General features: G+C 42.0%; 1 protein-coding gene across 1 annotated transcript in view; it reads right to left on the bottom strand.

The window, feature by feature from the left end:
- The window catches only part of LOC145413520 (venom phosphodiesterase-like), a 37,216-nt gene extending 22,510 nt beyond the window's left edge, over positions 1-14,706 (bottom strand). Inside the window, exons 1-6 of the mRNA XM_080283215.1 lie at positions 14,585-14,706; positions 10,656-10,716; positions 9,599-9,742; positions 7,284-7,499; positions 2,069-2,212; positions 526-642 (exon numbers count right to left, since the gene is read on the bottom strand). Coding sequence (XP_080139341.1) covers positions 526-642; positions 2,069-2,212; positions 7,284-7,499; positions 9,599-9,742; positions 10,656-10,716; positions 14,585-14,706 — 804 coding nt within the window. The remainder of the gene's footprint in view (positions 1-525; positions 643-2,068; positions 2,213-7,283; positions 7,500-9,598; positions 9,743-10,655; positions 10,717-14,584) is intronic.
- Positions 14,707-14,830: the final 124 nt, after the last annotated feature.

Here is a 14,830-nt window from a genome sequence, read left to right as displayed (position 1 = left end):
CCACACCTCATACCTCACCTCCACACACTACATCTTACACCTTATTCATCTCCACACACTTCACCTTACACCTTAAGCTACACCTCCACACACCACACTTCCGCACACCAACTTGATATCACACCTCCACACACCAACTTGATACCACATCTTCACACACCAGCTTCATACCACATCTTCACACACCAGCTTCATACCACATCTTCACACACCAGCTTCATACCACATCTTCACACACCAGCTTCATACCACATCTTCACACACCAGCTTCATACCACATCTTCACACACCAGCTTCATACCACATCTTCACACACCAACTTCATACCATATCTTCACACACCAGCTTCATACCACCTCTTCACACACCAGCTTCATACCAAATCTTCACACACCAGCTTCATTCCACATCTTCACACACCACACCTCCACAAACTATATCTCTACACACAACACTTCCACACACCAACCTCATACACACCACACTTCCACACACCTCTCACCACACACCTGTCTCTCCACCTACTTGGTCCACTCTGTCCTCATAGCTTATGGTCGAGTTGTAGGGCTCCCAGTAGGTAGGGTATGAGCCTCCTATGGGCGCGTCCGAACCAGGCCAGAAGAAAGTTGCGCTGAGTTTGCCCTGCCAGCAATGAGACGAGAAAACGGGATGGGACAGATCACATTACACAACGATGCGGATGTATCTGGCTATTCTAGTTGCTGACGGATTATTTAATCAGAATTAAGAAAGATCCCTAGTGCTACACGCTTCAAAAAAAATTCCTGTACATCCAGGCAACGCCGTGGCCCCTCAGAGGAGGGAGTGCATTACGTAAACTGCCTCCTTCTCCTCCTCCTCCTCCTCCTCTTGTACTGAGAGGCTTGTAAATAATTTTCATCAAATCCGTCACCAACGACTATTTTAGTCTAGTTTCTGACAAATTTTTTTACTAGACTGAAGGACTGTTGAGAAACTTTCCTGAACTAGCGTGGCTTAACTTTTTTATTGCTTCAAGAACGATTAGATCATTCATTCTGCCTGACTGTAGACAGTGTCATCCAACTTAGAGAATTATTAGCAGTCATAGAGTTAATTAGCTCATCTAATAAGTCTAACTTGATGTATCCTGATGCAGAAAATCATTGTTGTATGTTACCTGACCCTGCTGACCAGTTTTACAAATAATCACATCCACAAAAAATACCCAAGTTCCACCAGTAGCTAAAAAACTGAATTGTCAGTTTTCCTAATTTACATTTTAGAAAAATATAGCAAGTTTTTTATTACTGTGGAACACATCCCTGACCCAACTGTAGCTGTACCTCTTATATCTACCATGGATAGATGACTAAATAGGAGGATAAACGACAGATTGATAGACAGGCAAAAGATACCAACAGAAACATGTAAAGAATTTGGAACAGTCTTGACATGTAGCCCAATCTAATTTATATCGCTATATAAAAAACAGACAGACACAAAAGTAGAGATCTAAACATGTATAGGATATGTGTGCGGTGTTTGTCAGGTGAATAAACAGACGAATAAAAGATAGACAACATGAAAATAAATCCGGAAACGTGTGTTGAGTGTAAGTGTGCTGAAGATGGGTTCGCAAGCCTGAATAACCTAATCTAACTTTCCTTCGCATTCTTTCTGTCACGAGAGGAATAAATTAATGGGTTATTGATAGGCAAATATAAAAATAATGGAGTATAGTGCATACTTGCTGACTTGGGGAGTTTGTTTTAGATGGGTTCGTATCACCTGATTTAACTTTCCTTGGCATACGTAGCATAAACATGTGAATAAATAGGTGGACGAACGATAGACAACACACACAAAAACACACACACACACACACACACACACACACACACACACACACACACACACACACACACACACACACACACACACACACACACACACACACACACACACACACACAGAGAGAGAGAGAGAGAGAGAGAGAGAGAGAGAGAGAGAGAGACTGAAACATGAAAAATACATCCAGAAACATGTGCAGAGCAAGGAAATGGGCGCATGGTGCTTGATTGCTGACCTGCCGAGTGATTGTGTTCCAGATGGGCTCGCCTCCCCACCAGCGTCCCTCTTTAGCCTCCGGCTCGCCAATATCGAAGGTGGCGTGGAATTCAGGGTCGTAGAATTTGTTGGCGATTATCCCGTGGGATTCTGGATACAGGCCCTACGGGAGAGAGAGAGAGAGAGAGAGAGAGATTAATGAGATTCAGGTCCCGGAACTACCAACAGATTTGCGATCAGCCGCATCTCATAATAGTGAAGATTTGCTTTGCCCTCCTGCTTTGTCAAAAGAATCGGTGCCTGAGAGCCCGCAGAGTTGTTCTTTCCTAGAAAAGCGGAATAAAAAAAGAAAAAAAGGTTAAACTTGTGATCCATTCTTTTCGAGATGTCCGGACATATTTTGTTTAAAAGGCTGGCGGTAATACAGAGAGAGAGAGAGAGAGAGAGAGAGAGAGAGAGAGAGAGAGAGGTTGACGAGAGTCAGTAAGAAGAGGCCGGTTAATGAGACGAAAACCCTTTGACCACACCCTGTTCAGAAGAGTTGTGTGTAGAGAGTTCCCCTCCCTCCCCCAGAATGCGAATTGTACTCTACACAGGGACGGATAAGACCCCTGTACAAAGTCAACGGCAGTGCAGGGGTAAAGAAAGCGCGGTGTCCTCTTAGCACACCGAATTCCTTGTAAGCTGATTTTGGAATGGGTGTAATAATTATGATCTTTCCATGATAGATACCGAGAGTAAGGAACCCTGAGGATATTAAGGTATGTTGGAGGACTGATCTATATATTGTTCAGCACCAAGGGATATTCCTGTGGGAGATTTTGACTGGTCAAAAGAAATGTAGGACATGAGTTTGATGCACTAAAAACATTTTTTTTTTTTTTTTTGCCCAGTCAGAAAGAATGACCAGGTCAGAAAATTAGTGTCTTTACCTCATCCTTTGAATGCTGAAGCAACTACTATGATGGAAGTTCGGAAAAGTAGATGGAAATGTGATGGGTGGAGCAGGCGGCGTATGACTGGATAGGGCTTGATGTGCAGAATAGATCATTGATTAAAAGAAGGAAGAAGTTAGTGACAGGATGGAACCCTGAACAACGCCGCTGTTGACAACTGTAGATGAGAAACAGTGGCCGCTTACAACGGCAGCTCCACAAGGACCAGAAAGGAAGCTTGAAACCGTAAGAGAACAATCTGGAAATTGAAGGTTTGTACCAGAATCGGGCGAAAGTTTTATAGATGTTAAGTGTGATGGCAAAGGTTTCACCAACGTTTCGAAAAGGAGGATGACCAAGAATCAGAGAGGAATGGGAGAAGATCGTTCATGGAGCGTTCCTGGGTACCCATACTGGTGACAGGGAATGTTGAGAGGAGAGACACTTCAAAACTGTCCTGTTAAGGATAGATTCAGAGACTTAAGAAAACAATTGTGAGCTGGAAAGGGTCATCTTTTTTTTTTTTTTTTTTTCCGGGACAGATTGAATGAGAACAAACTTCCAGCAAGAAGCAAAGGTACAAGTTGACAGGCAAAGGCGAAAGAGTTTACCAAGGTAGGGTGTCAGCAGAAAATCACAGTTTTTGAGACCAACAGGAAGCACCCCATCAGAGCCGAACACAAGCTTCAGCCTCTCTTTCTCCTCGCTGAAAGTTTTCATCTTTCTCTTCTTTTGTTGCTGTTCAGATCTCATCTCCGAATTTTGCTAATATTCCATCCTCATTATGGCGAGCATGCAGCACCTGTCTAGTTGCACTCTTACCCCATCTCTGTATAGCGTTGTGAGGCAAGAGTTAATAAATACTCTTAATTTATTATATACTTGCCTGGGAACTATGCAGCCGTGTTCCTCAGTCAGCCTCACTATCTGTGACGTGTTTAAAGTGCATTGCGTCCGGGAATCTCGATTAATGTATCGTATCTTGATTTTGGTTTTCTAGTGATTCATTTTTAAAGCAATAAGTATTGCAAGCTCTCAACCGTATATCTTTCTTGTCTGCATAAAAGTGACATGTAATTCTCGTGAAGCCACGGGGATAGTTGGTAGGTCCATATCCTCCATGGTCCGTGTTTGGGTGTCTACGGGTGCTAGACTACCTGAATGACTGACAGCGGCGAAACATCCATTTAGAAAATTGTCTCAAAGCACCAGATCATTACCACAGTTGTAAACCAACACTGACATTGCCATAAACCAATCATATTTTAATCTTATAAAACTCAGAACACAGGACTGTCACGTCTAGCAGTCAGTGTTGCTATTATGGTGTTGTTGCTCATCCCTGTTCTGTTTGACTGAGCAGACTTTTCGACCTGAAGTAAGCAACTGCTTCTGTGGGGCAGTCCTTCATGTACAGCACAGCACATACACCGTGCAAGGATCCAGTTCCCCCTTGTGGTAAACAAAGCCTCACTAGTGGCTGACCGGAGTTCTCCCATGACAGTGCAGGGAAATATGAGATTTGTTTTTCGGGTGGAATATATTATACAGTATATAACTTCATATGTTTTATAGTGTTATTGAGAGACTATGCTTTTCGCTGCAATGAAAGCAAAGTTGTGCTCTGCGTAAAAGTAAGAGTGAGAACTTTGTACCCGTTTACGACTGCTTCCTAAAATACTTGTCCGCCACCAACCTGGCCCTCTGCCACCCTCCGCGCCGTAATGTCATCATATGTGACTCCTCCTGCTGCTTGCTGGGGAAGTGGCTATATTCTGTAACGTGTCACGATAACCTCTGGCGTGTTATATCTTCAATCGTTGCGATAAATTATGATCACTTCGGAAAGGAGTTCGATAGAGCTCACTGTTTTCCAAATGTAATTAACTCTTCACCTCTTCAGAACGATAGCATCCATTTACCTGCGTCGTGTAAAGCATGTACTTCTTCTTTCTTCTTCTTTGGATAAAGCTTTGAAGTTAATCATTGACACGCCTATGCTGGCCCACCCACATTGCCCGTCTTCCCAGAATGTATTACACTGCCCTGCCTCCATCCCCGACCATCCCACCCCGTCTTGCCAACTCCTTTCCACCCACCGTACATACTTTTTGCTTTCCCGCTTTTGACCTGAATCTTACCGGCATAGCCTACCTACAACAGATCGACTGTGGAACTGTCTCCCTCTGTTTGTACTTCCTACATTCTATGATCTCCAGTCTTTCAAACGCAGTGTGTCCAGGCATCTCGAAATGAACGAATCCTGAATTTGGTTCTCTTTTGTATCGATTTTTTATTTTTTCTTGGAAGGAACGGTTTGCGGGCTCCTGGCCTTTGATTCCTTCTTCCTTGCATTACAAAAACAACAACAACAACAACAACAACACCCATCTTCACAACGTGTACCCTTACCTCCGTTGACATGCCTCACTACTCACCAACATCCCGGCCTATCCCGGCCACATGTTTCCACCCATCCTATTAATTTCTGCACTGATATGGTGAATATTATAACAATGACTGCCTCAACTACCTATGACTTTACATCCATCTTCACAGGGTATACTTACCACGTCATGCACCACCATCCCAGACCATTCCACTCACTTGTCTAGAATCATCTCACATGGCACTGAAACACCTGTCACAGCTTATCTTAACTACTTCATCGATAGGATTGATTTTTTTCCCACACCTGTATAAGTATGACCTGACATGATGTGCATTGACCTGAGTGGATTTAATAGATCTAAAGCAGTCAGAGAGGACCTTAAGGACCTGCACTGAGATGTAGAAAAAAACAAAATCCGACGGAGCTAATTTGGGGGCGCACGTCTTCATATACATAATAAGAAACGATCTATATTGGCCCAAATCGGCCTGACTGACCTGAAGTGATCTGGCAAGGACCAGAATGGCATGAAATAATGCTGTACAAATTTACATGGGTCAAAATATGGCTGTAACGAACTAGAAAGGATCTAAGCTGACCTGAATGGATAAGACGACTTGAAATTATCGACTTGACCCCATTAAATGTGAAGGGCCTGACTGACATTGAACAGCCTAAAAGAATGATAAATATCAGAATGGTTATAGATGTCCTGAATTTACATAACTGTATATGCTCAGACATTAATGAACGGCATTGCACCATTTAGACAAAAATGGATATGAAAATTGTTACCCACAAAGACAGAGATCGTGTATGAACCATGTTATCTTAGATATGTTAATATGAACTGTACACGGTGCGTTTGAGCGAATATCAGTTTATCGAAGGAAGGTTGAGTTTATGTAACATTAGTCATTTTATATTATTAATAATATTGCCGCTGTCAGCCCTACAACCGTGATGCCACTGACTAGGCAGTTCATGCTCGTCTACTCGAGCCAGAGCTAAGAAAGGTCAAATAATCCACTGATAAGCAAACTTCTCGTGGTGACTGGTTCCGGACTAAGCCGTATCAGGCGACCATACTGAACCAGAATTGTAATATATTTGAAGTTATCAATAATTTATATGGTGTCAGCATGATTTGTACGAAATACTCTAGCATATACCAAAGGCCCCAGATTCACTCTCAGTACCCTCATGTAATTCAGTTTTTGATATGTGGGAATAACAAGAGGTATGAAAAGTTTCTGCATTTTTTTCCAAGTCCTCCCTAGGAAATAACTCATGTCACTTTCCTCTTGTATTTTTTTTTTTTTTTTCATATAAACAAGAGATTCTGCTCTCTCTCTCTCTCTCTCCGTCTCTCTCTCTCTCTCTCTCTCTCTCTCTCTCTCTCTCTTCCTCTCTTTCCTGCAAAAAACAAGCCAGGATGCAAGACAAGAGGCCGCATGATGGTTGACACGGGATATCTCGTTGTACCTGTTCCTTAGCGACTTATTATTCATGCTGAACCTTGCCTTTTCTTGTATGTTATGTCTGATACTACGATATAATATGATACTGTTGGAAGATTACGATGATATATAACGATACGGTAGGAGAGTTACGATGTTATGTGACGATAATATAGTTACAATAATACTGACTTGTTTCACTGACAGTACTTGCTTACCATACCAGACACCGGTGACAGTAACAATAACCACGTACGACTACAATAACTGCTTACGATACCAATAAATGTTTACGAAATCAGTAGCTGCTTATAATGCTAATTACGATAACAGTAACCCTTTGACAACAACAACCTCTTATAGTGCCACAACATCGTAGGATAACAACCCCTTTCGATAAAAACAATAGCGTACAATATCAACAGCATTTTACGACAGAGTAGTTACCGTAACGATGGTGTAGTGGTTGGGGAAGGTGACACTCGGGTAGGAGGGGATGAGGAAGGGGGCGTGTACACCGCGTTCCGAAAGCGCTTCCAGGGTCGGTGTCAAGCCTCTGTCCACGTAGTCGGCGCGAAACCCATCCATGGAGACCAAAATCGTAGGGTGAGAATCGTACGAGGGCGGGCAGTCTCCTCTGGCTCCTCTCGTCACCGCCAGCGCCTACAGGTATGATGGGAAGCAACTCTGTGTGGTATCTCTCTCTCTCTCTCTCTCTCTCTCTCTCTCTCTCTCTCTCTCTCTCTCTCGCTCGCTCGCTTGCTCGCTCTGAACCACTAGAATAAGCTGCAGCGGGACGAAAATCAGACTGAAATTAAGGTGAAAAAACTAGAGTGATGTCTTTGATAAATAAGATAATGTTTTGTGACAAAACAATGATATATAGTAACTGTGTAGTATTAATGCTTCGTGCTAAGGTATTTCTTAATGCTGTCTATACTTTGCGTACTAAACTTCCACTGCCTTTCGGCCACTTTATGTGATCATATATTCGGCAAAAAAAAAAAAAAAAGTCGTTTTCTCGTGTTTTATGCAGTACATCACAATACTCGAAGTGTTTTATTCCGCCACTCATGGAACTCTTGAATACTCTCAGGCTGTCGGAACGCCTATTTAATAATAACTTCTTGGCTATTTGTGCCCTCCTCTGGGACCCTTTGGGATATATAATATGCATATAGCTCTTCACTGTGGTCTATACTGTGTTTTATGAATAATAATAATAGTAATAATAATGATAATAATAATAATAATAATAATAATAATAATAAGGTAACGCTGTTTGCTGTATGGTAACGCCATGTAGTATTCGGTAACTGAGTAGTAAACGCTTAAAGTTATGTTGTATAGGCTATGGTCTTTGGTAACGCTGTGTGATATGTTGTAACGTTGTGTAGTGTTGTACTACTGTAGTATACGGAAACACTGAACTGTATATGGTAATATCATAGTACAGTACATGGAAATGCTGTTATGTATGATAACACTGTGTGGTATCTGGTAAAGTTGTTTGGTTTATGGTAATGTGTTACATGATACTGTAACACTTGTTTTCAGGAAGTTGTTGTTGTTGTTCTTGTTGTTGTTGTTTAACCCAGGTCTGTATGGTCAACCGAACCTGTCGACCACAGGTAATCAGCTGCTTCTGTGGGGCTTTCCTACAGATACAGTGCAGTATATTCACCGTGCAAGGATACGACACCCCCTAGTGGTAGACAGCACCTCACCAGGATCGGACCAAGGTCTTTCCCACGGCGAGGTGCAGGGAAATTGAAGGTTTGGCTCCCGGGTGGACGCTGGAGCTGCTCCACCCAGGGTGCACAGCTCCACCACAGGAAGGCTCCTCGTCAGCGTCGTGAAGGAGGGAATAATGAAGAACTAGCACTAAGCCAATATGGTTATATGCACTAAAGCTGGCGTTGAGGTGGTCTTGGCATGAAAGTGGTGTAAGGGAGAAAAGGTCAGTGACAATGGGAAGTCCTTAAACTATTCATGTCATGAAATCAGATGTCTAACTTGATAGGAGTAGAGGTAAAATAAAACCCGGAAGAAACACGGAAATATCAAGAAAAGAGGTAGGACAGAAAGGAAGAAGAGGACAGTAAGAAGAGAAAGATAGAAGACAAAAAGGCCCCTTCTAGTCGCCTCTTACGACAAGCAGGAATGCTGGGGAAGTATTCTTTTCCCCCTCCCCAGCGCCGTGAAGAAGAAAATGCACTGATCGACCTCAAAGACATTTTGTTCCAGTATCTATATCTATATCTATATCTATATCTATCTATCTATCTATCTATCTATATATATTTATGTATACACACACATATATATATATATATATATATATATATATATATATATAATTTCATCTTTAAAGAAGTCTGTCTGTCTGTCTCTGTCTGTCTGTCTCTCTGTCTGCCTGTCTGTCTGTCTGTCTGTCTCTGTCTGTCTGTCTGTCTGTCTGTCTGTCTGTCTCTCTCTCTCTCTCTCTCTCTCTCTCTCTCTCTCTCTCTCTCTCTCTCTCTCTCTCTCTCTCTCTCTCTTTCTCATATTTATGTACAGTACACTGATAGAATGGTGCCGATGGTACACGTCTCTTGGCGGTGCACCACATCCTAGGGAATCTCCTGGGAGCCAGACCGTCCCAATTATCCCGCCCCAGTGGAGCGTGGTGCGTGCATTGCGTGGTGGTGGCCTAGCGCTATTGCTGTCGCAGGGCACCTCAGCCATCGGCAGTGCAGCAGCCAGGGTGCCGATCTCCTCACCGAAGATCCGGTAAGGCGATTGGTTTTCCCTGTTGCTCTGGTGTTCCGCCTCAGTGACACCGTGGGCAGCCCAGCAACAACAACATTAACAACAACAACACTGCCAGAATACTTACCACACTTAGAAGCCACCACCTTTTCATTCTGAAAATTAAGTAAATATTAGAACACTAGACAATTTGTCCTTCATTTCATTGTTTGTTTCTTCCTGTAATATCTATTTATCTGTCTGTGTGTCTGTCTACGCACATCTATCTGTCTGCCTCTCTGTCTATCTGTAAACGAGTATAAGTGTATCTGTGAGTCCATCTTATCTGTGCACCCGTTAATCCCTTGTCTGCACATCAAATCAAAGAGTTCACGTAAGGGATCTAAGTTAAGGTTATTGGAGACGAAAGGAATCTTATAGTAGCTTATTAAGTACGAAGGGAAAAAATTATCATTGGTTATTATCTAGCCCACCTTAGCTCTGACGCGGCTCCTGGTTTGTGATGGAGCAGTGTGTAGTCTCTACTGAAGACAGAACAATTACTGAATCACCAGATGGGAGGCCGCTATTGTTATCTAATGTTGCTCTCAGGGTCGTGGTGGTAGGTGGGGACACCCATCACCCATTAGTGCTGGCTTGTTCCTTCATGTTTACCATTCTTTTTTTGTGCCTGTTCTTCTCTTTTCACATTTCTCCCAGTCTTTCTGTCACCATTTATTTCTCTTCCACTTCATGTAGTTCTACACTGAGTGACAAGCCAAAGGGTCTGCATCTCAGGAAACCATTTACAATGGTGGGTGGCAACCATATAGCTAGATAATGGGGTGACGTGGAGCCTGTTATGGTGCCCCAGGTCAAGATCTAGTGAGATACATTAGATCTTGTAATACACTAGCTACACTAGATAGTGAGATACACTAGATACACTTCTCACTAGACCTTGCCCCAGGTAACTGGGTGGAAAGATGCAAATGCGGCGTCTACCCAGGAACGAAGCCTTCATATTGTTCCCCACACCTCGCTGTGGCGAGGTGCTGTCAGCCGCTTAGAAACATCGGTTCACTGCACGGAACGGCCCTGAAGGGGCGGCTGCTTGCCTGCGATTAATGGGTCTGCTGGATCAAACAGACTGGGGTAGCACAACAGCAATAACTCTCAGGGTCATACAGGCATGGGAGACCACAGCAACTCTTCCTTAGCGATTTATTTTGTATATTGCACCTTTAATCCTACTGTGCTTTATCGAGGCAACTAAGAGCGATACTAGAATTATAAGTAACATAAAATAGAATATCAAGATGCAATATGAATAATGAATCGCAATGAAATAGGAATTACGTCTCCTGTGCCACTTAGAATATGTTCTTATCTTCGTACTGAGGATGGGGAGGGAAGTTTCGGCTGTGGTGACAGTGCACCATAATATTCTTGTTTTAACTTTGTGTGTTATGAAGGTTTGCTTTCTATGTGTTGCCAGATTAGGTAGAAAGGATTACAGATTTAACTTTTCGTAGGTTATGGTTGACTGGTTTTCATATGTTGCTAGACTAGGTAGAAAGGATTAGAGTTGTTAAAATCAGGCTAAAAGAGGTTGTTTCGTGTTTCAGTGCCGAGTGAACTTTTGGCTTTATATGGGCTAGGCAGTATTGTTAATATTAGGCTGCACTGGCTAGAAGAATTACTTTATGTAGCAAAGCCGAATGACCTTTTCTGGTGGTATATGGGACAAGTATATTAATAATGCTAGTGGTAGTATAAGGGTGAAAAACGATAAAACAAACCAAAATCTGTGTGTTAGTGGCTAAATGACCTTATTAATGGGAGTGGGCTAGTCATATTTCGAAGCTTGCAAAATAAATACTGTACCTTTTTTACTCTAACTTGGCCTAAAATTGCCACCTCTCCATTTGAATGCTAAGTTTTAACTAAAGGTTAACATCAGAACATGATGCTAGCCACAAAGAAGTGCTATGGAAAGGATGTATAGTAGTAGTAGTGTCTTTTTTTTTACCATCAAGCTACGTGAAACATACTGCAAAAGAATGAAAATCTGAGTCGGGCTAACGTGAAAAGAGCATGGTGGTGAAATAACTCTTCTTGGTGGTGTGTGTGTTAGCTGACTCTGGAATGATGTAGTAAAACAGGACAGTTATAAGTCCCTGCGTTTAAATGAATTGCAGATATGTTTTGTTTCAGAATGCTGCGGATTATTCGTGTACATGTAATATATTGAAACACTGAAATTGTGTTCATTACAATAGTTCTTTCATCTTGACTTGGCCCATATGTTCGTCCTTCTGCAGCTTATTTCACATAGCTCAGTGGCAGAGACAGATGGTACTACGGCTCTGCATCTTCTCCATGGGAGCTCATTGTGACGAGCATTATATTCTAGTGTATATTTATTGCTACAACTCAGTATTATAGATGGAGAGATGTCAGTTATAGGTCGGGGTAAAGTAAAAAAGGATACATCATTGTTACTGTGGTTAATAATGTGGTGTGATGGGTAAAGGTCTACTGTTTGATAGGTCTGGGAAGCGAAACGTCTGGTACCTCTTTGGAGACAGGTGTTTATTTCACAAAGGTACACCGTGGAGGGTTGGGTGTCTGCCGTACCCCACAATGGGTCCATAGGTCGTATTGCAAGAAGCTCTGGAAATTCCGCAACACCTCTTCCTTAGCGATTTATATTGAAGATAAAACCTCAGTATCCTCTTGTATGATGATGATGCAAACTAGGTCGATATACTGTAGATAAGGTACAATATATTTTTACAGGAGCAATAAGCAAACTAAATCGCTAAGGAAGAGGTGCTACGAAGCTTCCCATGTCATCTAAACTACAGCCCCATAAACTAATGACTGAATATATTAAACGTTAAAAACAAAACATCCACAGCTTAACCCTATTCGATGCATCCCTTGGCAATTTCCCACACTCATGACCCTGGTATCGTAAACAAAATTTTGAGTAATGTAATTAATATGACGAAGTCTGACGAACGCATTCAAACCCGTCGGCACACTAGCAGGCAAGCGACGCCAAACATAGCGCACACACACACACACACACACACACACACACACACACACACACACACACACACACACACACACACACACACACACACACACACACACACACACACACACACACACACACGTTCTTGCTTCGCGGTCACGGGTGTAAAAATGCATCATCATCGCTATCATCATCAACCTGAGTCCGCCCACTGCAGAACAACTCCTTTCCCGTTTTTCGTTTTTCTCCACTTTCACTTAAGGATTATTAGCCTTTTCCATCCAGTCCTGTAAGTTTCCGGATCTCCCATCGTCATCTTGTAATTTCTCTGTCTCTTCCTCTCAGTGTTTTTCTGGGTTGCCACTCACTTGAGACTGTTGTTCATTATATCTGTCTACCTATCTATCAATGTATCTATCTATCTATATAGATATAGATATTTACAAAAGTTACCTGCCACATCTATTTATGATTGAGTTATTATATTATCTTCTACGTTCGCCTGTTCCCATGTACGTGTTACAGTGCTTTCACCTTAGCTTGGCCCCAGTTTGTTCCCAAGTACTGTACGTGTTAAAATGTTTTCACCTTAACTTGGCCCCAATTTGCGTCCTCTTTATGATTACTTCATGCAGTCAGTGGCAGAAAAAGACGGTACTACGACTCTCTTTTCGACACCACATATCCGTGACGAGCATCATAATCCCAGTGTAAATATGTTACTACAACCCAGCATTCAAGACGGAGAGGTGGCAGTTTTGAGCCAGTTTCGATATGTGCTGCATGCGGGATGTAAGTGTTTGGTTGTGCCAAGAGTCAGTAGAAGACCCTAGCCTTACGATTATCACCTCCCTATTTATTGTGGTTGTCTGGGAATTACGGACACTGTCCTGTTATGATGTTGTACTTCTTTAACTTGTCCTAAAATTGCCATCTTTCTACATCTTGAATACTGAAATACAACAACTATGAAATGTATTTAGAGACTTAATATTGTCTTATTCTACCACTGAGCTACGAGTAAGCAAAATACGCTACAAAAGGAAAAAAAATCTGGGCCACGTTAAGGTAAAAAGAGTGTAGTATGTAGTGTATGTTAGATGTTAGTGATGGGTTGTGTTGAGGGTTAGTAGAAGACCCGAGCCTTACCATATCACCTTCCTGTTTATAACCGTTATAAGGGAATTGCGGATTCCGTGTTCATAAGACGAAGGTATGGTATGGTTATGTTTTATATGTGTGATTTTAGTGTTGTGTGTACCGTCGGTAGTGCTAGTAGTAGTAGTGGTAGTAGTAGTAGTTGTAGCAGCTGTGGTTGTGGTGATGGTGGTGGTCGTGGTGATAGTGACAATGGTGATAAAGAGAGTGTGGTGTTAGTAGGCCTAGCGAGAGTCATATTAATAGTGGTGGTAGTGGTAGTGGTTGTGGTTGTAGGAGGCGGTGTTTGTTTTGGCCTAGCTTAGCCAAGAGTGACAACAGCAACAACACCCAATGCTTACTTCACCAACCCACTACATAATTTAGCTAACCCCTTTCACCACCACCACATCTTGTTACTATTGCTGTTGCCATCTTCTTATTATTATTATAATTATTATTATTATTATCATTACTATTACAAGTAGTAGTAGTAGTAGTAGTAGTGGTGGTGGTGGTGATGGTAGTAGTAGTAGTAGTTGTAGTAGTAGCAGTAGAAGTAGTAGTCACCGAATCTATTGTTATTATTATTATTATTTTTTTTTTTTTATTGCAACCACCAAGCCACTTCATTCAGCGTAGGACGGGCCTCTCATAGTAAAGTAGATGTGTCGGAAGCACTTTCTGTCAACGCTTTTAGCGCAATATATATACTGTATATATTTTTTTAGACCCTCTATCCAGGCGATTGCATTTTACCTCGAGAGGGATCTCTCATAATAAAGAGTTAAGCAGCTCTGTCAGACACAATCTTCAACGATGATCCCGATAATACCACTGAGACGAGAACTGAGTGGCCAGCTTCAGTTTATAGTCTTCCATGATGCTTCTGATTGCGTCACGTGGGAGAGATATGGACACCTTGCTCTCGTTTATAGAGTCTGACACCCTGTTCATGATTATATAACTAGGAGGTTTTATTCTTACTTCCTTCAATCAGTTATTTACATATTTATTTAGTTAGTTAGTTAGGTAATTAGTTAGTCTCCTAAGGTAAAGAAATGCGTCAGGTACCTGCAAG

This window comes from Coenobita brevimanus, chromosome 96 (assembly GCF_032717465.1).
Source record: "Coenobita brevimanus isolate Jiangsu-jjx chromosome 96, ASM3271746v2, whole genome shotgun sequence".
Classification (NCBI taxonomy): domain Eukaryota; kingdom Metazoa; phylum Arthropoda; class Malacostraca; order Decapoda; family Coenobitidae; genus Coenobita; species Coenobita brevimanus.
The sequence above is the reverse complement of the archived record's forward strand: the minus strand, read 5'-3'. Positions and strand labels throughout refer to the sequence as shown.